Source organism: Amphiura filiformis, chromosome 3 (genome assembly GCF_039555335.1).
Source record: "Amphiura filiformis chromosome 3, Afil_fr2py, whole genome shotgun sequence".
Lineage (NCBI taxonomy): Eukaryota > Metazoa > Echinodermata > Ophiuroidea > Amphilepidida > Amphiuridae > Amphiura > Amphiura filiformis.
Genome location: NC_092630.1, coordinates 80,524,110 through 80,546,593, shown reverse-complemented (window position 1 = coordinate 80,546,593; position 22,484 = coordinate 80,524,110). Strand labels below are relative to the sequence as shown.

Below are 22,484 nucleotides of genomic sequence, written 5' to 3'. Positions count from 1 at the left end.
TAGTTTCATGTTAATGAAAAAATATCACGGATATGATAGGAAGACCCCCTATATTGCCCGGCAGTCTCATGTCAATGAAATAAATATCACGGACATGATAGGAAGAGCTGGAAGACCCCCTATATCGACCGATAGTCTCATGTTAATGAAAAAAATGTACTCACGGACATGATAGAAGACCCCCTATATCGCCCGGTAGTCTCATGTTAATTAAAATAAAATACTCACGGGCATGATAGCGAGTCCCCTATATCGACCAGTAGTCTCATGTCAATGAAAATAAGAGGTCCAAATCTCCCCGGTAGTCTGATGTAGTTTGTAGAAGAAGACAATATCTTTGCTAGGCAGGGTAAAAAGACATTATGAAGCCTCCCCCACCCACCCTATAATTATTTAAAGATATATCACGGACATGTTAGAAAGACCCCAGTATCCCGGTAGTCTCATGTTAATAAAAAAAATACTCACGGACATGATAGAAAGACCAGTACATCGCCCGGTAGTCTCATGAATAAATATAATCAAGGATATGATAGGTTACCCCCCCCATATCGCCCGGTAGTCTCATGTTAATGAAACTGAATAAAAGGACCAGACTCCGGTAGTCTCATGTCGTATGTAAGTAAATCACTCTATGAACACAGATATATCACGGACATGACAGAAAGACCCCCCCCCATATCGCCCGGTAGTCTCATGTCAATGAAAATAAATATCACGGACATGATAGAAAGACCCCCTATATCAACCGGTAGTTTCATGTTAATGACACGGGATAGGAAAAAACCCTATATCGACCGGTAGTTTCAAGTTAATGACAAAAATGTCACGGACATGATAGAAGACCCCTATATCGCCCGGTAGTCTCACTCGTGTTATTGATAATAATCATAGGCGTAGATCGGGGGTGGGGGTCATATAAATGAATAAAGAGGCCCAAAATAAATAAATAAATAAATAAATAAATAAATAAATAAATAAATAAATAAATAAATAAATAAATAAATAAATAAATAAATAAATAAATAAATAAATAAATAAATAAATAAATAAATAAATAAATAAATAAATAAATAAATAAATAAATTAATTAATTAATTAATTAATAAATAAGAAGATAAGTAACTAAATAAATAGGCAATAAATAAATAAATAAATAAATAAATAAATAAATAAATAAATAAATAAATAAATAAATAATAAATAAATAAATAAAATCATGAGGAGTGCTATTTTGTGAATGAGGAGTGTGATTAGATGCTGAAATGTGATGTAAGTTTAGAGATTAAGGAGTGTGATAAATCGCACTCCTTATGATCATTTAAGGAGTGTGGAGGAGTGTTATTACACTCGCACTCTCCAAAGTCTTTCAATAATGTCCGTGATATTTTTTTTATTAACATGAGACTACCGGGCGATATCGGGGTCTTTCTATCATGTCCGTGATTTTTGTTTTTCATTGGCTTGAGACTACCGGGAGGGTCTTTCTATCATGTCCGTGATATATTTGTGTGCATAGATGGACTCACTTACACACGACATGAGAGATTTGGACCTCTTATTTTTATTAACAACAGACTACCGGGTGATATAGGGGGTCTTTCCATCATGTCCGTGATATTTTTTCATTAACATGAGACTACCGAGCAATATCGGGGGTCTTTCTTTCATGTCTGTGATATTTTTTCATTGACATGAGACTACCGGACGATATAGGGCCTTTCTATCATGTCCGTGATATTTTTTTCATTGACATGAGACTACCGGGAGATTATAGAGGGTCTTTCTATCATGTCCGTGATATTTTATTCATTAACCATGTTAACATGAGGCTACCGGGCCATATATATAGGAGGTCTTTCTATCATATCCGTGATATTTTTTCATTAACATGAGACTACCGGGCCATATAGGGGGTCTTTCTATCATGTCCGTGATATTGTTTTCATTGACATGAGACTACCGGGCGATTATAGGGGGTCTTTCTATCACGTCCGTGATATTTTTTTCATTAACCATTTTAACATGAGGGTACCGGGCCATATAGGAGGTCTTTCTATCATGTCCGTGATATTTTTTTTTTCATTAACATGAGACTACCGGGCCATATAGGGGGTCTTTCTATCATGTCCGTGATATTTTTGTCATTAACATGAGACAACCGGGCGATATAGGGGGTCTTTCTATTATGTCCGTGCCATATTTTTTTTCATGGTCATGAGACTACCCAGCGATATAGGGGGTCTTTCTATAATGCCGTGATATTTGTTTTCAAGTTTAGTCTATTTATGAGATTAGCGTTGACATTCAGAATAGAAACCAAATTCAAAACCAAATTGTTGTTTTGTTTCTCCTCCATGTGAACAGCAAACCAGTGTGCAGCAGATGCTGACTGTGTACCAGATGTACAGTGCCAGGTGACAACATGGGAATGTACTCCAGTAGATCCGTTACTAATCACACCTGTTCCTGGCCAGTCCAAATCATGTTGTGAATACCTAGATACATGTGATGATGAAGAGCCGGTAAGTTTGGTCAGGGAATTTAAATAACAATGGGTAGGGTTATGTTGCTAGTCTGATTTTAATGGTGGGCTCTAAATTGCTAATGTCGATGAATGGCTCTGGACACAATCTTTAAGTGAACGTGAGTGATTGGGGAATAAGCTCGGGAGTATCACACCTCTAAAAAATGTTTTTGCTCTTTTATGATGAAAAATCTTTTAAAAAAACCCCAATTTTTTTTTTTTTGTGCCGAGCGGCCAGCGTCAGTATGGGCAGGGCCGCCCGGTGCCACCCACCATAGCTACAACCTAGTCCGAATAATCAGACCCAGAACAAAATATTAATTTCTGACATGATCTTGTACTGGGTCTGAACTGTTTCCATATGAAATCTTGATGGCAAATTGGACAATAGAAGCACATGGTTCTACGTGACAGCTTTTTAATCCCTATTCAGGTTACGTGAATCACGCTATTGTGGACCATCCTTCTGATACTTGAGTGTTTGGACATGCGGAACGGTTTTTTGTCTACCTCTCTGTTTGTAAACAAACCAGGAGGTCGAAATCGTCCTCCTCGCCGAATACGAAAGTCAGCGTAATAGTACGGCACTAGCTACAACCCTGACAATGGGAAGGGAGAGTGGAGTGACATAATAATTCAGTTGAATGTATCTAAAGTCTTTACAACAGGCTCCATATTGGCGGAGGACGAGAATTTATAGGGCAATGTTGAAAGGTTACGTCACTAAAATAATATAATATTATTATTCACAAGTTTTAATATACTAGGTACAATTAATTTGTTAACATGATATTCCCCATACCAACTTACTAAATATGAATACAGTGTACAAGTGTACTAGAAGCTATTTTATAATACATGTAAATCGATCAAATATCAATGAAAGACAGCCATAGACTGTCCAGTGGAAGCTAGTTGACGAACACATCCTGTGCATTGAAATGGTGCTTAAGGATACGATACACGATTTAGCGACAAGTGACTCATTTCGGAATGCGATCATGAATTTTGAAGAAAAAAAAAAAGTTCCCACAGGCTTCGATGGGACTCGAACCAATGATTCCACGCGTCGTTGATTATCAGTCCCAGTCTTTACCGCTCTGCCACGGAGGCAGATGAAGCGGAAGAGTGTAATAATAAAAGATAAATCTCATAATGCTATCTTTAGCCTTTTGTATGACACATTTTGTAACGATAGATTAAGACATTATCTTTCGAAATCAACAAAAGATATTTCAGCAGTATATGGCAAAATTCTTTCTCTAGAGTGTTTTAGACATGTATGTAAAATAGCGTCAACAATGATTCGCTGCATAATGGTAAAAACAGCCTTGACCTGAAAAAGGGCGAGAGGTGCCATATTTACGGATTCAGGCTAAATTCAAAATTTGTATAAAACGTTTGGTTTTTGATCGATTACAAAAATTAATTTTTGTCATTAAAAGAAATTGTATCTGGCGTGAATTACACCACAATTTTTATTCCTAGGGCTCTTTGATTTCTTTAAATATTTTTTTATAATGATAGAGTGAATCCCCTGGCCCTCTATAATTATGCACAAAAGATCGCCTCCCCTTAAAGAGATGGATTAATAACAATAACTGTTGTAAAACTTGGCAGGCATTGTTTGTGACCTATTGTCCCTACATTGCCCTTATGAATTCTCACCCTCCTGGTGCACTTGTGTAACTTTGGTATGAAACTACATTTACTGTAATTTCTTAGTAATCTTGGACTTTTGAAAAAAAAGAGAAAGAGAAAAATTACCACAAGCGACTACCTAGAAACAATTTTTCTTCCATTTCATGTTTTTGTATATTACATTTTCTTTGCTCTGTTGGTCTTAACTTGAAGTCTCAGTTTGTGTCTGTTTGTTTGCCATTTTCTTGATCTTTAAAAAAAAAAAAAATCTTTTACGGCATTTTAAAACAAACCAAATAACCATCTTGAACATATAATTAATGGCAACACAAATCTTAACTTAAACAACATAATGATTATTTGTTTGTCTTGTAATTTTTTAGGTATCAGGATGGGTGTGGAGCAGAGAAACTGTACGGGAATATATGGGCAAAAGTCACAGGAATCATTGGATTGATATGTATGTTGCTCAAGGCAATGATACATATATTGTGGTAAGCATATATCAAATAAGCCCTTTCACCATTTCAGATCAAAGTGTATTATGGGTGATAACCATGAGAGATAAACATTGAGGACTCACCACATTATTTCAATGAGGATAAACTTTGCACTTTGTACAAAACACTTCCTACATGTGTTTTGCATATTTTTTTGTTTGGTGTTGATGTCTTCTGAACACTTGCATGAGATAAGGAAGGTATTGATGAGCTAGCTAGAAACTGCTAATGTGAAAACAGGGACAGTAAGATCAAGGGGGAATCCCAGTTTCAGGCATGGTTCATCACCCACATTGTCAATGGAAGAGAGGGTTGTTTATCATTTATACTGGCTAACTTAATGAGTTTGTCCTCTTTCTGTAGTCTCAATATGCAGGTGCCCCTCTTCCCCATTTAAACTGGCTAACTTAATGAGTTGTCCTCTTTGTGTAGTCTCAATATGCAGGTTCCCCTTTTCCCCATTTAAACTGGCTAACTTAATGAGTTGTCCTCTTTGTGTAGTCTCAATATGCAGGTGCCCCTTTTCCCCATTTAAACTGGCTAACTTAATGAGTTGTCCTCTTTGTGTAGTCTCAATATGTAAGTGCTCCTTTTCCCCGTTTAAACTGGCTAACTTAATGAGTTGTCCTCTTTGTGTAGTCTCAATATGCAGGTGCCCCTCTTCCCCATTTAAACGGGCTAACTGAATGAGTTGTCCTCTTTGTATAGTCTCAATAATATGCAGCTGCCCCTCTTCCCCATTTATACTGGCTAACTGAATGAGTTGTCCTCTTTGTGTAGTCTCAATAATGCAGGTGCCCCTCTTCCCCATTTACTGGCTAATTGAATGAGTTGTCCTCTTTGTGTAGTCTCAATATGCAGGTGCCTCTCTTCCCCATTTATACTGGCTAACTTAATGAGTTGTCCTCTTTGTGTAGTCTCAATATGCAGGTGCCCCTTTTCCCCATTTAAACTGGCTAACTTAATGAGTTGTCCTCTTTGTGTAGTCTCAATATGTAAGTGCTCCTTTTCCCCGTTTAAACTGGCTAACTTAATGAGTTGTCCTCTTTGTGTAGTCTCAATATGCAGGTGCCCCTCTTCCCCATTTAAACGGGCTAACTGAATGAGTTGTCCTCTTTGTATAGTCTCAATAATATGCAGCTGCCCCCCTTCCCCATTTATACTGGCTAACTGAATGAGTTGTCCTCTTTGTGTAGTCTCAATAATGCAGGTGCCCCTCTTCCCCATTTACTGGCTAATTGAATGAGTTGTCCTCTTTGTGTAGTCTCAATATGCAGGTGCCTCTCTTCCCCATTTATACTGGCTAACTTAATGAGTTGTCCTCTTTGTGTAGTCTCAATATGCAGGTGACCCTCTTCCCCATTTAAACTGGCTAACTGAATGAGTTGTCCTCTTTGTGTAGTCTCAATATGCAGGTGCCTCTCTTCCCCATTTATACTGGCTAACTTAATGAGTTGTCCTCTTTGTGTAGTCTCAATATGCAGGTACCCCTTTTCCCCATTTAAACTGGCTAACTGAATGAGTTGTCCTCTTTGTGTAGTCTCAATAGGCAGGTGCCCCTCTTCCCCATTTAAACTGGCTAACTGAATGAGTTGTCCTCTTTGTGTAGTCTCAATATGCAGCTGCCCCTCTTCCCCATTTATACTGGCTAACTGAATGAGTTGTCCTCTTTGTGTAGTCTCAATATGCAGGTGCCCTCTTCCCCATTTATACTGGCTAATTGAATGAGTTGTCCTCTTTGTGTAGTCTCAATATGCAGGTGACCCTCTTCCCCATTTAAACTGGCTAACTGAATGAGTTGTCCTCTTTGTGTAGTCTCAATATGCAGGTGCCTCTCTTCCCCATTTATACTGGCTAACTTAATGAGTTGTCCTCTTTGTGTAGTCTCAATATGCAGGTGCCCATTTTCCCCATTTAAACTGGCTAACTGAATGAGTTGTCCTCTTTGTGTAGTCTCAATAGGCAGGTGCCCCTCTTCCCCATTTAAACTGGCTAACTGAATGAGTTGTCCTCTTTGTGTAGTCTCAATAGGCAGGTGCCCCTCTTCCCCATTTAAACGGGCTAACTGAATGAGTTGTCCTCTTTGTGTAGTCTCAATATGCAGCTGCCCCTCTTCCCCATTTATACTGGCTAACTGAATGAGTTGTCCTCTTTGTGTAGTCTCAATAATATGCAGATGCCCCTCTTCCCCATTTATACTGGCTAACTGAATGAGTTGTCCTCTTTGTGTAGTCTCAATATGCAGGTGCCCCTCTTCCCCATTTATACTGGCTAACTTAATGAGTTGTCCTCTTTGTGTAGTCTCAATATGCAGGTGCCCCTTTTCCCCATTTAAACTGGCTAACTGAATGTGTTGTCCTCTTTGTGTAGTCTCAATAGGCAGGTGCCCCTCTTCCCCATTTATACTGGCTAACTGAATGAGTTGTCCTCTTTGTGTAGTCTCAATAATATGCAGACGCCCCTTTTCCCCATTTATACTGGCTAACTGAATGAGTTGTCCTCTTTGTGTAGTCTCAATATGCAGGTGCCCCTCTTCCCCATTTATACTGGCTAATTGAATGAGTTGTCCTCTTTGTGTAGTCTCAATATGCAGGTGCCTCTTTTCCCCATTTATACTGGCTAACTTAATGAGTTGTCCTCTTTGTGTAGTCTCAATATGCAGGTGACCCTCTTCCCCATTTAAACTGGCTAACTGAATGAGTTGTCCTCTTTGTGTAGTCTCAATATGCAGGTGCCTCTCTTCCCCATTTATACTGGCTAACTTAATGAGTTGTCCTCTTTGTGTAGTCTCAATATGCAGGTGCCCTTTTTCCCCATTTAAACTGGCTAACTGAATGAGTTGTGCTCTTTGTGTAGTCTCAATAGGCAGGTGCCCTCTTCCCCATTTAAACGGGCTAACTGAATGAGTTGTCCTCTTTGTGTAGTCTCAATATGCAGGTGCCCCTCTTCCCCATTTATATTGGCTAACTGAATGAGTTGTCCTCTTTGTGTAGTCTCAATAATATGCAGATGCCCCTCTTCCCCATTTATACTGGCTAACTGAATGAGTTGTCCTCTTTGTGTAGTCTCAATATGCAGGTGCCCTCTTCCCCATTGCTCACTTTTAATGAGTTGTCCTCTTTGCAGGTTCACCTCTTCCCCATTTATACTGGCTAACTTATGAGTTGGTCCTCTTTGTGTAGTCTCAATATGCAGGTTCTTGGAGCACTTTCACTGAGAATTGCACCGATCCGTGTGATATACAAACAGATCAAATGCCCACTGAGATCTATGTGTTGGAACCCATCAGGGAATGTTGTGCTGGTTCACGGATATGGCCTGAATGGTATCAGATTGCATTAGCAACTAAAGATCCAGAACTCAATATATCAGGTATGTTTAGGATTACACTACAACTCATATTTTATCAAATTATTGGAGGCTGGTTAAGAGTCTCAAGCCCCAGATTATTTTAGTTGATACTTGACTTTGTTGCCCTGCTACAAGTCTAATTCCAAGTTTCCTTCAAAATACTTGTAAAATACAGTCTCTGTACAGAAAATATATAGATTGGTTGCTAACATATGTGACACAATCTGGTCCATGAGGGCTAATTAAAGGAGGCATTTTTGAAAATTGAGTTACTGTAATTATTACATTATACATACAATAGGCTATCATTTATTGAAAACAATCAATTTTATTATTTATTATTTATTTATTTCAACTTTCTTTATACAGGGTAGCTCCTTCAGTGTAAAAGCACTGCTATTCTTGGAGGCCCTGTGACATACATGTACAGGTGTAATTCACTTAAATACATTTATTACACAAGTATTACAAGAAAAATATGCAATACCATATTATAAAAAATTACAAGAATCATGAAAAATATGAAAATCAATGAACAGTGTGGATTGTGAGAGCTCTTGATTTAAATTCACTTAGGCTCAAGGAAATATAATTAGTGCGAGTGTCAACATCAACAGAACTATTCCACAGATTTGCTGCTCTCGCCTGAAACAATCTCTTACCAGAGTTATTGTTAAATTGAGGAACAACAAGTGAATTGGAGGAAGTACCTCTTGTGACATGATCATGAGTGGATTTGGTAAATGAAAATTTGGAACAAAGATAATCAGGAGCTCTGCCAGTAAGGCATTTAAATAACATAATAAGAATATGATTATTCCACCTTTTATCTAGTTTAAGCCACTTGAGAGAAGACATCATTGAATCAATATTAGTTCTGATATCAGCAGAAAGAATAATTCTAGCAAGGTTGTTCAAGAGAATTTGTAACTTACTTGACAGAGTAAGTGAACAGTTGGACCAAACATGACTGCAATAATCAAAATGTGGCATGACAAGAGAATCAGCAAGTTTTTGTGAATATAATTTGGAAGATAATATTTCACGTGACGAATAACACCACAACGTTTAGAGGCGTTGGAAGCAATTAAATCTATATGATGTGACCAAGTCATGTGACTATCAAAAATAATTCCAAGATATTTGAAGTTGTCAACTCTCTCAATAGTCACACCCTCATAAATTAAAGAAATATTTTGGTACTTACTAAGATTTTGAGGGGTACCAAAAAGCATCAATTTAGTTTTGCTGATATTCAAAGTGAGGTGGTTCTTTTTAAACCAGCTGGCAATTTTACACATGTTAAAATTTAGACTGTTTTGAAGACATAAAGGATCTGATGAGCTAACAAGCAATGAAGTATCATCAGCATACATTACTGTTTTACATATAACACAATCAGGCAGATCATTTACAAAATAATAAATAATAAAGGACCTAATATAGACCCTTGTGGAATTCCAATGTTAATTGGTTTTAAATCTGATAAAGAACTGCCTACTTTTACTGACTGCATTCTACTTATGAGATACTGATTTGAACCAGTTGAGTTCATTGTCCCTGATGCCAAACTTCTTGAGCTTAGTAAGAAGAAGACTGTGATTGACAGTGTCAAAGGCTTTCTTAAGGTCAAGAAATATGGCACCAGTTACCTTTCCATCATCCATGTTCATAAGAATAAAATCTTCAACATCAATAACTGTTGTTGCAGTAGAATATTGTGAACGAAAACCAGATTGAGATGGGTTTAGAAAATTATTTACAGACAAATAAGAATACATTTGATCATGAACTGCACGCTCAATTATTTTAGAAACAATACTTAGCACAGAAATTGGACGATAATTTTCAACATTAGATTTACAACCAGCTTTGTAAATAGGAACAACTTTGCATTTTTCCAAACAGAAGGAAAAACACCAGTAGCTAAGGAAAGATTACATATATCATAAGTGATTTACAAACAATAGGAGCAGCAGTTTTGAATAATTTGACATCAATATCATCAAGTCCAGGAGATTTGTTATTTGAGAAATTCCAAATTTGATCAAAAACATAATCAGCAGATATACAATAGAAATTAAATTTACAAGCATCATTCACAGCATTATAATCATAACCCAAATTATTAACTTGAATATTATCTTCATCATGAGAGTTAAATTTACTAGCTAGGTTAGAGCCAATAGTAGTAAAGTAATCATTAAAAACATCTGCAGTATCTTTGTCATTAGTAGTTACTTTATCATCAACTTTAATGTTAGCTACTGAACTCTTATTTTTACCAGGAATAACCTTCCTAATGGTTTTCCATAATTTCTTAGAATTGTGCAAGTTATTTTCAATCTCTGTGTTGTAGTAATTTTTCTTAAGAGTTTTACGTAAGTTATTGACTTTATTGCGAAGAGTTTTGGCTTTATCCCAATCAAGTGGGTCATTAGTTTTATGAGCTTTATCATAATAGAATTCTTTATCTTTAGTAAGTTTCAGGAAGTCAGTAGTTACCCATTCAGGAGATACCCTCTAATCTTCTTTTCCCTAATTGGGGCATGATTATTACATACCTCGTTGAACATATCAAACCAGACTGCCCAGGCAGAGTCAACATCTGAGTAACTAGTAACTATATCCCAGTCTTTAGTTTTAAGTGAGTTAATAAAATCAATATCATTGAAATTTTTATATGAGCGAGATTTAATTAATTTAGGAGGGTTTTTAATTTTCTTACTTTTACGTACAACAAAAATTAATGAATGATCACTCAAGCCAAGATGATGTACTCCATGAGCAGTGATCATGTCAGGATGTGTTACAAAAGCAAGATCTAAACAAGATCTTGTTTCAGGAGTAATTCTTGTAGCTTCAGTGATCAATTGAGTAAAGTTTGAGTTTTTAGCCAAGTTTTTAACCTTTTTAGAGAAGTTACTTTTAAATAAATCAAGGTTAAAATCACCAACAACTATAACCTCATTATAATTAGCCACAGCATTCTGTAACACAAGATCAATTTTAGTTAAATACTCGGCATTTGAATTAGGCTGTCTATAAACAGTACCAAGCAAAATTGGTTTAGTACAAGGCAAATTGATTTCAGTGAATAGAACTTCAACATCATTATCAATACTTATATTAACCTCTTCATTGTAATCAATACCTTCTCTTATATACACAACAATACCACCATGTTCCATACCAACACGGTCTTTTCTATATAAATTGTATCCATCAATAACAATTTCATTATCATCAATGTTAGGTGTTAACCATGACTCAGTGACACATAAGATATCAATATTATTTGAGAAAAGAAAAATTTGGAGATGATCTGTTTTGTATCTGAGACTCTGAATATTAATGTGACAAAATTTTTTTTTTTTTTTTTTTTTTTTTTTTGTTGATGAATTTGACTATTCTCACAACAAAAATGTTCACTTATGTGAGCTTTGCTTGCTGTCGCTAAGCCTTTTTCAAAGAAAAATTTTATTGTTTTTTACTCTACATTTTTAAGTTTATCTCAGTTTTATCTGCAAATTTGCAGCCTTTGGCCTCCATGGACCAAATCGTGTCACATACATGAATGTAAAACAAAAATAGTCTTGAGCTACTAATTTAAACTACCTAGAAATTCAAGTAACTTGTATTGTTATAGAATCAAAACAAAAGTCACACAAGTGGCATGGGTTTAACAAGATATTTCACACTTTATTTTGCATTCTGATACCAAAAATAATGTTTTAACCAGTTTAAAATCTGACCCCTGTATAAACTTTGTACTGAACAAACAAAACCAAGTTTCAAATGATGTTAATTTACCCAAATTGTTAAATCTACAGCCTTGACTTTAGATGCACCTGAAGAACGTAGCTGCTTGTGTGATGTGAGTTCTATTTGCGACATGGAAACCAGTACTTGCAGATATACCACTGATTTTGATGTAGGGGAAGAATCAAATTCTACACTTCCTGCTTCAGGTAAATTAAATGCTTGTACTATTTGTCATATTAATGAGGGCTGAGAATAGAATATACTAGTCTCAGAATCAGGGAGGGGAGAGGTATCATCAAGCAGGAGCTGATGTAAGTTATAGATTGTGTACAACTATCTACAACTATCTATATATTACAAGTGGGGGTTGGTGAGTAGGGGTGTATGCGCTTGTTTTCACCTACAAACATGGACTTTGAGTCCACACTTATGTAGTGAAAAACCATAAACTGCGAAACGTGGACATCCACGATCGTAGGACAGCGGCAGAGGGTGCTATACAGCATAACTTTGCATATGGGGTAGGGTCCGCTATGGTAGGTGTAATACCAGGACCACGGTTAGCGGTGAAATATCAAAGAAGTCCACGTATGGATTATGATATGTCTGTGTGTGTGTGGGGGTCCACGGTTTCACTGTTAACAACCACACACACAATAAGGGTCCACGTTTGTCGGTGAAGGCGTGTAGGGGTGGGTGTGTGTAGGGGGTGGTGGTGCGTTTGTAAATGCCTCCAAACTTGGGCCTACATATGGATACACACCATAAAACGAGGACACACCTCCAAACGAGAACGTCCTTGGTTTGAAACTATGACCAGGATGACGTAAATGATGCAAATTTGCATAAAAGATAACATATAAGAGGGGGTATAGGACGGGTTTCAGTTGGATAGTAAGTTGTCGGGTATGTCTGTGTGAGGTCCATGGTGTGCCGATTCAAAAAAGGGTGTGTGAGTCCTCGTTTATATCCTCGTTAAGTCGAGGTCCTTGTTTGAACATATTTACAAACAGGGTTGTGTATGTGTGTGGAGGGGTGCAGTGGGTGTTGTAGGCATCTCTCTCATCTCTTACCATATTATTATTTGTGCTTTTTATCCACCAGTTAAAAGGTATCGATGTACCGGTCCTCTGGGCATAGAGTGTGGCTGGGGTACAATTAATACATCATCTATCTTTGCCTCTGGGTATGATGTAGACACAGCCAGGTTTAATGTGTGGATTGATGTAGACAGTGTGGAAGGAGGATGGGCACCCAGTCTGGATGATGTAGCAAATTGGATAACGGTATGATCAGACTAATAGAGTCACCACCAGAAATAAAATGGGAATAATGCATATGACATCACATAGTGTCAACACGCTATATTAAAAAAAAATTTTTTTTCATAAAGCTCCATGCTCCGTTGGTGATCAATATTCTATTGTTGACACAGATAAAGAAAGTTTACATATGCATTGTGATATACACGTGTGATCGAATTTTCTATTATACAAACACCTGGATCATAAATGTTTTCCTTTATATAATTGTAATTCTCAAAATTAAATATATCACAATTTTAACTTTCGATTTAAAAATCGTTACTCCAAAAATGCAGTAAAAATATATCCAGAGCAAACAGTGATGGCCGCTAATTAGTGTATTTAATTTCAAGTGAGTGTATTTAAAACAAAACCTTGGTTTTACCTCAAAACAAATCCAATTTCCTTATAATAACAACACCATATGGGATACTAGAGCATGCGCAAATCGTAAAAATGTGTAGAATGGAACTTGATGGTATCTCATATGATAGTCGTACTATGCTTAGCCTGAGTCGCTCAGCCTATCTCGAACAAAATCGCCATGCGTAGCTATTGAAAAAGCGAGAGGATTAGCCGTACTATCATGGCAATTTTTAACACGAAGATATAGGGATGATGATGCTGTACATGTGCATCACCGCCACAAAGTAGAAACATGCTTTCGATCTATGTAGTAGGCTATAATATTGGATATGGGTCAACATAAACATGGCATCATTTGAGTGCAGAAACTTTCTACACCCCTCAAGGATGACGTCAGATGCAATATTCCAAGTTTATCTCTGCCGCCGACCCTTGCTCTTGAGCTTGGTAGCGTCATAGGAACTGGCATAGATTAGTAATGCATAGATTAGAATATTTTATGCCTGTGCCCTCAGGGTATACTTGAATTCAGCTGACTCTGGTACAGGGTTTGGACCTGGCGACATCGCTCATCAGAGCATACACGAGCACTCATTTTGTCAGCGCTTACGTGCAAACTCTGGTTTGTGTATACTTGTAATATTTTTGCTCCCCATATTTATCGTCGACCCCGTAGGTAACATGCTCACCTTCCATGGCATGGGTACTGGTTTTAGTATCAAAATGGCATGTTAACCTAATCCTGCAGATCATTTTCACATTTTCAAGGGCAGTGCCGGTGTGTAGAAGCCTCAAGTCACTACCAAACTTTAGTTTATTTCACACATACAAGGGCAGTGCACAGATGCTAACATGTAATTCAAATTTGGAACATGTCAACATCTTTATATCGAGGCTCATCAGCATCCAAATGTGAGGACAATAGCCAATGACTGCAAGTTAATTGATTATGATAACCCCAGTGAGGTCACTAATTGTTGCACCTGTGTCCTATACTCTAGTCTCAGATTGGGACAGTCAGGGGCTTTCACCCTATTATATTCTTTTGGTAACTGATTGTTATATACATGACTGCACATGCATATCTCTCTGTACATGCATGGGATAACATGCAAGGACACAGCATAATATAGATGCAATCTCCTAGTCTACCTACATATAATGGTCACAATCAGGATCAGCTCCCCGAGTAACTAACATACTGGTAAACAGAGATTTATTTGGCAGATAGTCCCTTGACCAAGGGAATTTGAACCTTGCGCAATTATTTTCACAAAAACATTTTCCATCTTCCCCGGGACTCAAACCTCGGGACCTCACATACTGGAGTCTGATGTCCTATCAATGGCGTTAACTTGATATGGTACATATTGACATTGGGTTGGTCATTGTTACACTAGATGTATATAACTTGAGCTCAATACTAAGTTGTCTTGAACTGCTCAACCACCTATGCTTTGTGTTCAATTGAAAAGGGGTGAAGTTATGCTGGTTTCATACTACCATGCCGCTTGCCGTTGGGTGGCGTGGTGCACGCGCATTGCATACAAATGGACACAATTCAGGCTTGTCATCGGTTGAAACGTCATGCTGCTTGCCACAGCGGGAAGCGGCAGGGAAGTCTGATGGGGTCATTAAAATCCAAGCCTTTGTAATGATCAAAAGTTTGAAACAACCAAATAATTGGCATAAACTTTGCTTTTTGTTTAGATTGATTTTGAAGGTGAAGAGATGTGGGTTGCTGGTATCATAACTCAAGGATTGGCCCTCAATATAGAGAAACGTGTAGATTCTTTCATTGTGGAATATGAAAATGCCTCTGGAGACATCTATATTGTAGGTGATGCAAACAGTGTAAGTGTACAAAATACTATGTACAAAGATCAATTTTGGTTCTTTGGTTCAAAACATTTTTTACCCAAAATAATCATAATCATAAGCCTTAAGGCATCGGAATCATTGAAATCTGCTGTTATGTGATAATTATAAATTCTAGATAAATGACACAGATATATTTGCAATTCATGTTCTGAGCACTAGACAATGTCATCCTGTGAAGTTCCTGCCATGAAAGTATCATCAAATGTCATACAAATAGTTTCTTTCCCGATATCATCTGAGTAGAATAACCTCCCATCAGCTGTCTGCGAATATTGAAGTATTGAAAATTCAAAACCACGCTATGTAATATTTTTAATCGGTATTCATGTAAAATGTAATTTTGAAACTGTTTACTGATGTGTTTTCATCATAATTTCTCAATCAGATGTCGCTTTAACAATTTTATTTGTTGAGATTTAGATTTAGAAAGCTGTGAATACTTTCTCTCGTTTGAATAACAAAATGTTTATAAAACCCTAAAGAAAAAAATCTGACATTTCAAACATTTCAGTTGGTAGAATTGTAGGCTTCATCATAGGAACAATAATGAACTCAAATCTCAACACAACAGTTTTTTTGCCTTTTGTGTGATATTACAGGTGTTTTATGCTGGTGCCAGATATCATACAGAAGTAATCAACTATTTCCCTGTACCTGTCCGTGCTGTAGCAATCACCATACATATTATGACACCATGTGATGCAGGCTATATTGGCATGAGATTTGAACTGCTTGGATGTGGAGGTAAGTAGCAATTACCATACATATTATGACACCATGTGATGCAGGCTATGTTGGCATGAGATTTGAACTGCTTGGATGCGGAGGTAAGTAGCAATCACCATACATATTATGACACCATGTGATGCAGGCTATGTTGGCATGAGATTTGTACTGCTTCGATGTGGAGGTAAGTAACAATCACCATACATATTATGACACCATGTGATGCAGGCTATATTGGCATGAGATTTGAACTGCTTGGATGCGGAGGTAAGTAGCAATCACCATACATATTATGACACCATGTGATGCAGGCTATGTTGGCATGAGATTTGAACTGCTTGGATGTGGAGGTAAGTAACAATCACCATACATATTATGACACCATGTGATGCAGGCTATGTTGGCATGAGATTTGAACTGCTTGGATGTGGAGGTAAGTAGCAATTACCATACATATTATGACACCATGTGATGCAGGCTATATTGGCATGAGATTTGAACTGCTTGGATGTGGAGGTAAGTAGCAATTACCATACATATTATGACACCATGTGATGCAGGCTATATTGGCATGAGATTTGAACTGCTTGGATGCGGAGGTAAGTAGCGATTACCATACATATAATGACGCCATGTGATGCAGGCTATATTGGCATGAGATTTGAACTGCTTGGATGCGGAGGTAAGTAGCAATCACCATACATATTATGACACCATGTGATGCAGGCTATGTTGGCATGAGATTTGAACTGCTTGGATGCGGAGGTAAGTAGCAATCACCATACATATTATGACACCATGTTATGCAGGCTATGTTGGCATGAGATTTGTACTGCTTCGATGTGGAGGTAAGTAACAATCACCATACATATTATGACACCATGTGATGCAGGCTATATTGGCATGAGATTTGAACTGCTTGGATGCGGAGGTAAGTAGCAATCACCATACATATTATGACACCATGTGATGCAGGCTATGTTGGCATGAGATTTGAACTGCTTGGATGTGGAGGTAAGTAACAATCACCAAACATATTATGACACCATGTGATGCAGGCTATGTTGGCATGAGATTTGAACTGCTTGGATGTGGAGGTAAGTAACAATCACCATACATATTATGACACCATGTGATGCAGGCTATATTGGCATGAGATTTGAACTGCTGGGATGCGGAGGTAAGTAGCAATCACCATACATATTATGACACCATGTGATGCAGGCTATATTGGCATGAGATTTGAACTGCTTGGATGCGGAGGAAAGTAGCAATCACCATACATATTATGACGCCATGTGATGCAGGCTATATTGGCATGAGATTTGAACTGCTTGGATGCGGAGGTAAGTAACAATCACCATACATATTATGACGCCATGTGATGCAGGCTATATTGGCATGAGATTTGAACTGCTGGGATGTGGAGGTAAGTAGCAATCACCATACATATTATGACGCCATGTGATGCAGGCTATATTGGCATGAGATTTGAACTGCTGGGATGTGGAGGTAAGTAGCAATCACCATACATATTATGACACCATGTGATGCAGGCTATGTTGGCATGAGATTTGTACTGCTTGGATGTGGAGGTAAGTAGCAATCACCATACATATTATGATGCCATGTGATGCAGGCTATATTGGCATGAGATTTGAACTGCTTGGATGCGGAGGTAAGTAGCAATCACCATACATATTATGACGCCATGTGATGCAGGCTATATTGGCATGAGATTTGAACTGCTTGGATGCGGAGGTAAGTAGCAATCACCATACATATTATGACGCCATGTGATGCAGCTATGTTGGCATGAGATTTGAACTGCTCGGATGTGGAGGTAAGTAGCAATCACCATACATATTATGACACCATGTGATGCAGGCTATGTTGGCATGAAATTTGTACTGCTTGGATGTGGAGGTAAGTAGCAATCACCATACATATTATGATGCCATGTGATGCAGGCTATATTGGCATGAGATTTGAACTGCTTGGATGCGGAGGTAAGTAGCAATCACCATACATATTATGACGCCATGTGATGCAGGCTATATTGGCATTAGATTTGAACTGCTTGGATGCGGAGGTAAGTAGCAATCACCATACATATTATGACGCCATGTGATGCAGCTATGTTGGCATGAGATTTGAACTGCTCGGATGTGGAGGTAAGTAGCAATCACCATACATATTATGACACCATGTGATGCAGGCTATGTTGGCATGAGATTTGAACTGCTTGGATGCGGAGGTAAGTAGCAATCACCATACATATTATGACGCCATGTGATGCAGGCTATATTGGCATGAGATTTGAACTGCTTGGATGCGGAGGTAAGTAGCAATCACCATACATATTATGACACCATGTGATGCAGGCTATGTTGGCATGAGATTTGAACTGCTTGGATGTGGAGGTAAGTAGCAATCACCATACATATTATGACACCATGTGATGCAGGCTATGTTGGCATGAGATTTGAACTGCTTGGATGCGGAGGTAAGTAGCAATCACAATACATATTATGACGCCATGTGATGCAGGCTATGTTGGCATGAGATTTGAACTGCTTGGATGTGGAGGTAAGCAGCACACATACAATTATTTGAATATTTGAAACTGGAGAAGAGGGAATCTGTTACAAGGGAATTGGCTGGCTACAGGTTGAGGCCTTGATAACAAAACTTTCACAATGGATTATGGGAAGTGCTTAAATCATCCTCTGACCCAAAATTATTGATCTGCTAAATACAATTTCCCTTGAAGTTTTGGTTGACCCCTGAAAATGTAGAATTTGCAATAAATAAAAAATAATCTTTTTGCGAGGCCGCTGTTCAAAATGTAAAACAATTGTGACCTCAAAATTTTTGGATATGCATTGTGTTTATCCTATATATAGCATCAGTAACAACAAATAAAAATTCCTTTAAAAGGAATAGGGTGGGCAAATGAAAAATTGTCAAGAGAAATGAAAGTATGAGTAAGTCTTCACAATTAAAACAGGAAAATATGACACAACATCGATTTCCAATGGGGAATAACACAAAAGCGTATAACCAAAGTTAAAAGAATTTTTAACTTTATACGTTTGTTATTCCCCATTGAGGTTGTGTCATATTTTCCTGATTTTAATCTTATCTATTGCTCATTCTTTGTTCTCTGCTGGTCAGTTGGAACAAATTTTCCCTGTTTTTATATTAACCCTTCACATCATAACAGAAGACGTTTTATGTTAACATTTTATATAAAACAGTGTTATAAAACTTTTGTAGATAATAGTTATTTAAAACATTTTCGTAATCATACCTAGAGTTTTTTTTTTATCATCAGATAGAAAGACTTCTGCTCATCTTCTCTGGTGAGACAACAGGGCTGGGTATCTTTCCATATCAAAGTTTAAAAATCTGTCATATCAATTTCCTCAATATGTTGTTTTGAAACAACTTATGACGGGAAAAATTTGATTTTGCAATATTTCGATATTATTTTTTTTAACTTTGTAACTTTATTATGATTAACATAACTGTATTTCAAAGCGTCAAATTATATCATTATTTTGTCCCAACAAAAATAATCCAGGGAATAAAATATTCATTCATATGTTTATTTATTTTATTCAACCTGGGCCATATCTACTGGAGCACATGCATTCTAATAATTTGTCTATAATACCTTATACAAGCATCAGCAAGATTTGAAAAGTAAATAGCCTGTGTACACACTGAACACAATGCACAGCTAGCTGTCAGTATAAAATGATATATATATGACCTTCACGATGCTACCGGTATTAATTTAGCCCAAAGATTAGGAAAACTAGCAAAACTGGTGAACTGATACTGTTCAAATAAAAACATCTGCAAATCTTGCTGCAATTTCCAAATAGTATTTCTATTACTTAAATAATTATTTTTGTTATTTCTTTTAATGCAAACACATTACTGCCTATGATGACTTTATCGTATTACTTACATATCAAAATCAAGTAATAATTACAAAACTCGCCGTAAACTATCACCTCTGTGGGTGTTTGGGATATAACTGGCACGAATATTTTCTCAACACTGCAGCATGTGAAAAAATAGGTCAATAGTCAGAGATATAGGGTGGGTGCTGACACGCACTCCACCCAAAAAAAAACAATTAATCTGACAAGAAATGTGAATTTAGGGAGACTAAACTTGCCAGTTTACAAAACATTTTTTTTTGCATGTTTAATGACCCTGTGACACAACAGGCAATTTGCAGACATTTATTTTGTTTACTTTTTGACAAATTGGGTATGCAGTTAGTGTGTATACAAGGTTTCAGACCTCTCTCTTTCTTTCGAAGGACAGCAGAGGCTCCCAAAGATGAAATTTATTTAAATGGCAGCTTCTGGGTCCAAATTTAGACCCCCTAGTCCAACTTTAAATGGCTGCCATGGAAAATCCGTAAGAGCTACAGACCTCAAGCTTGCAGGTTTTTAATATTTCTACAGGTACAACATATGAGTAAAATATAACGCAAATCTGAGGGGTCAGATGGGGCCCTTTTTGATATGGTATGGAGTGACCCACAGGAGAAGTTGAGGCTTGCTAACAAAACTTTCAAAACAGATTATGGGAAGTACTAAATCATCCCCTGGCCCAAAATTATTGATCTGCTAAATACAATTTCCCTTGAAGTTCTGGTTGACAATACTGCTATGGCACCCAGCAGTGTGGTCCACTGTGATGCAACATACATTCATGTATGTTCAGTTTTGTATTCCGAATCTGACATTATTTTATTTTTGTATTGTCTAAACATAAGTTCTTTCATTTGATCTAGTTTGCTACAACAATACTATGTGTGGATCTGGTGGATTCTGTCTTCCAGAAGGAATATGCAATTATGGTAAGTACCCTGAATGGATATATGAAATGCCAACATAAAGTGTGCACAAAAAGTAACTCAGCTGTTATATATACGCCTATAGATTCAAAACTAATAATTGTTTTCACAATATTTTAACATAAAAAAAGGATGATTTATTTATGCGCATTTTGATACCCCATTTGTCCAATTTTGTTCAATATTGACAATACAACAGTGTTTTGAAACAAAAATACCCCAATTTAAAAGTTTGTATTTGTATTGATTTGAAGTAAGCGTGAAGATAATGGCAGGCTATACGTGTTTACAGTGCTGGCATTATAACCATTGATCGCTGTAAACTGCAACTTTTAAATTTGGGTATTTTTCTGTAAAAGCACTACTGTGTTGTTATTGAACCACATTTGACAAATGGGGTATTTTGCAGACTTTAGTTTACTTATATTATGACATTAGTAATATTATTTCTGTCCTGTATAAATGTGATGTTGACATCAGTGACAGAATATTTGACTTTATGCTTTCAAAAACATTTCTGTTGTTTGCTATTTGCTTTTATACCTGTACTTGCAATAGAGGCCGTCAGCCTTTCGCCATCTTGTGGGTACAAATGATACACGTGTTCATGCGTCAGACACTACGTGCAGGGCGCAGCTTGCCACGCAGCTGTTATCACGCATCATCATGCATGGAGATTGAATGACCATCGCAGCATAACTAACTCAAGTTAATTTGACTTAAGTCCAAGTCACAACATGAGTCAAGTGTTTTCACTCATCTGTAGTAGCAGATGACACTGTCGATTCAGTACCATTGTCTCTCTAATGAACGCTCCACCAGTTTTCCGATCAAACTGTTCCGTAAATGCTGTCAAAATCATACAGTACCTGCATTTTTTTAACATCAATCGCCGATTTTGCGATATCAATGTGGCAACAGACCATTGTTATCAACAATGTTTACAGTATTTGTAGAAGTCCTGTATAATTGCGAAGCACCGCAGCACTTTCAGATGGTACTAGTGATGTTTTTAATGGAAATTATCATTCTAAAGTGGACCTCCAATTACGCCCTACTTTAGGAGAATGCAACACCCTATAGGTGTTAAGTAGTGAGAATATGGTATATGCATACCTGATGAAATTGTACACAGAATAAATGACTTATTTTAGTGCAGTTAAAACAAAATTCCTCTATCCTTGGTAATACAAAACATAGAATTAAGCATAAATCAGGAATGGGCTATACAAAGGAGAAGACACCCTCTGAGTCTCCCCTGACCGTGCATTTATTATATCAGACCATTACTACCATATAAACAGTATTGTCTTCAAGACAATGTCATATTAAATCAACAGTATTCAGAATTTTTGTTATCAATACAAAAGTCTAGTAGAAAAATTCAAGTATGCTTATATATATTTTGTTCAATAGATGGTCTTATTTTAGACACGAAAAACTACTACGCAGGATTAGATTTATTGGAAGTCTTGAATGGAACAGATGCGGTAAGTACTCATACTGATTGATTGTTTGATTGATTATTTGCATATTCTTTG

The 22,484-nt window shown here is 37.2% G+C and overlaps 1 protein-coding gene across 2 annotated transcripts in view; it reads left to right on the top strand.

Annotated features, from left to right (window-relative positions):
• The window catches only part of LOC140149242 (uncharacterized), a 75,949-nt gene that overhangs the window by 26,082 nt on the left and 27,383 nt on the right, over window positions 1–22,484 (top strand). For both annotated transcript variants that reach the window (XM_072171473.1, XM_072171475.1), the window contains exons 3-11: window positions 2,368–2,525; window positions 4,552–4,662; window positions 7,851–8,040; window positions 11,853–11,990; window positions 12,889–13,070; window positions 15,165–15,308; window positions 15,935–16,079; window positions 20,881–20,946; window positions 22,360–22,433. In XM_072171473.1, coding sequence (XP_072027574.1) covers window positions 2,368–2,525; window positions 4,552–4,662; window positions 7,851–8,040; window positions 11,853–11,990; window positions 12,889–13,070; window positions 15,165–15,308; window positions 15,935–16,079; window positions 20,881–20,946; window positions 22,360–22,433 — 1,208 coding nt within the window. The remainder of the gene's footprint in view (window positions 1–2,367; window positions 2,526–4,551; window positions 4,663–7,850; window positions 8,041–11,852; window positions 11,991–12,888; window positions 13,071–15,164; window positions 15,309–15,934; window positions 16,080–20,880; window positions 20,947–22,359; window positions 22,434–22,484) is intronic.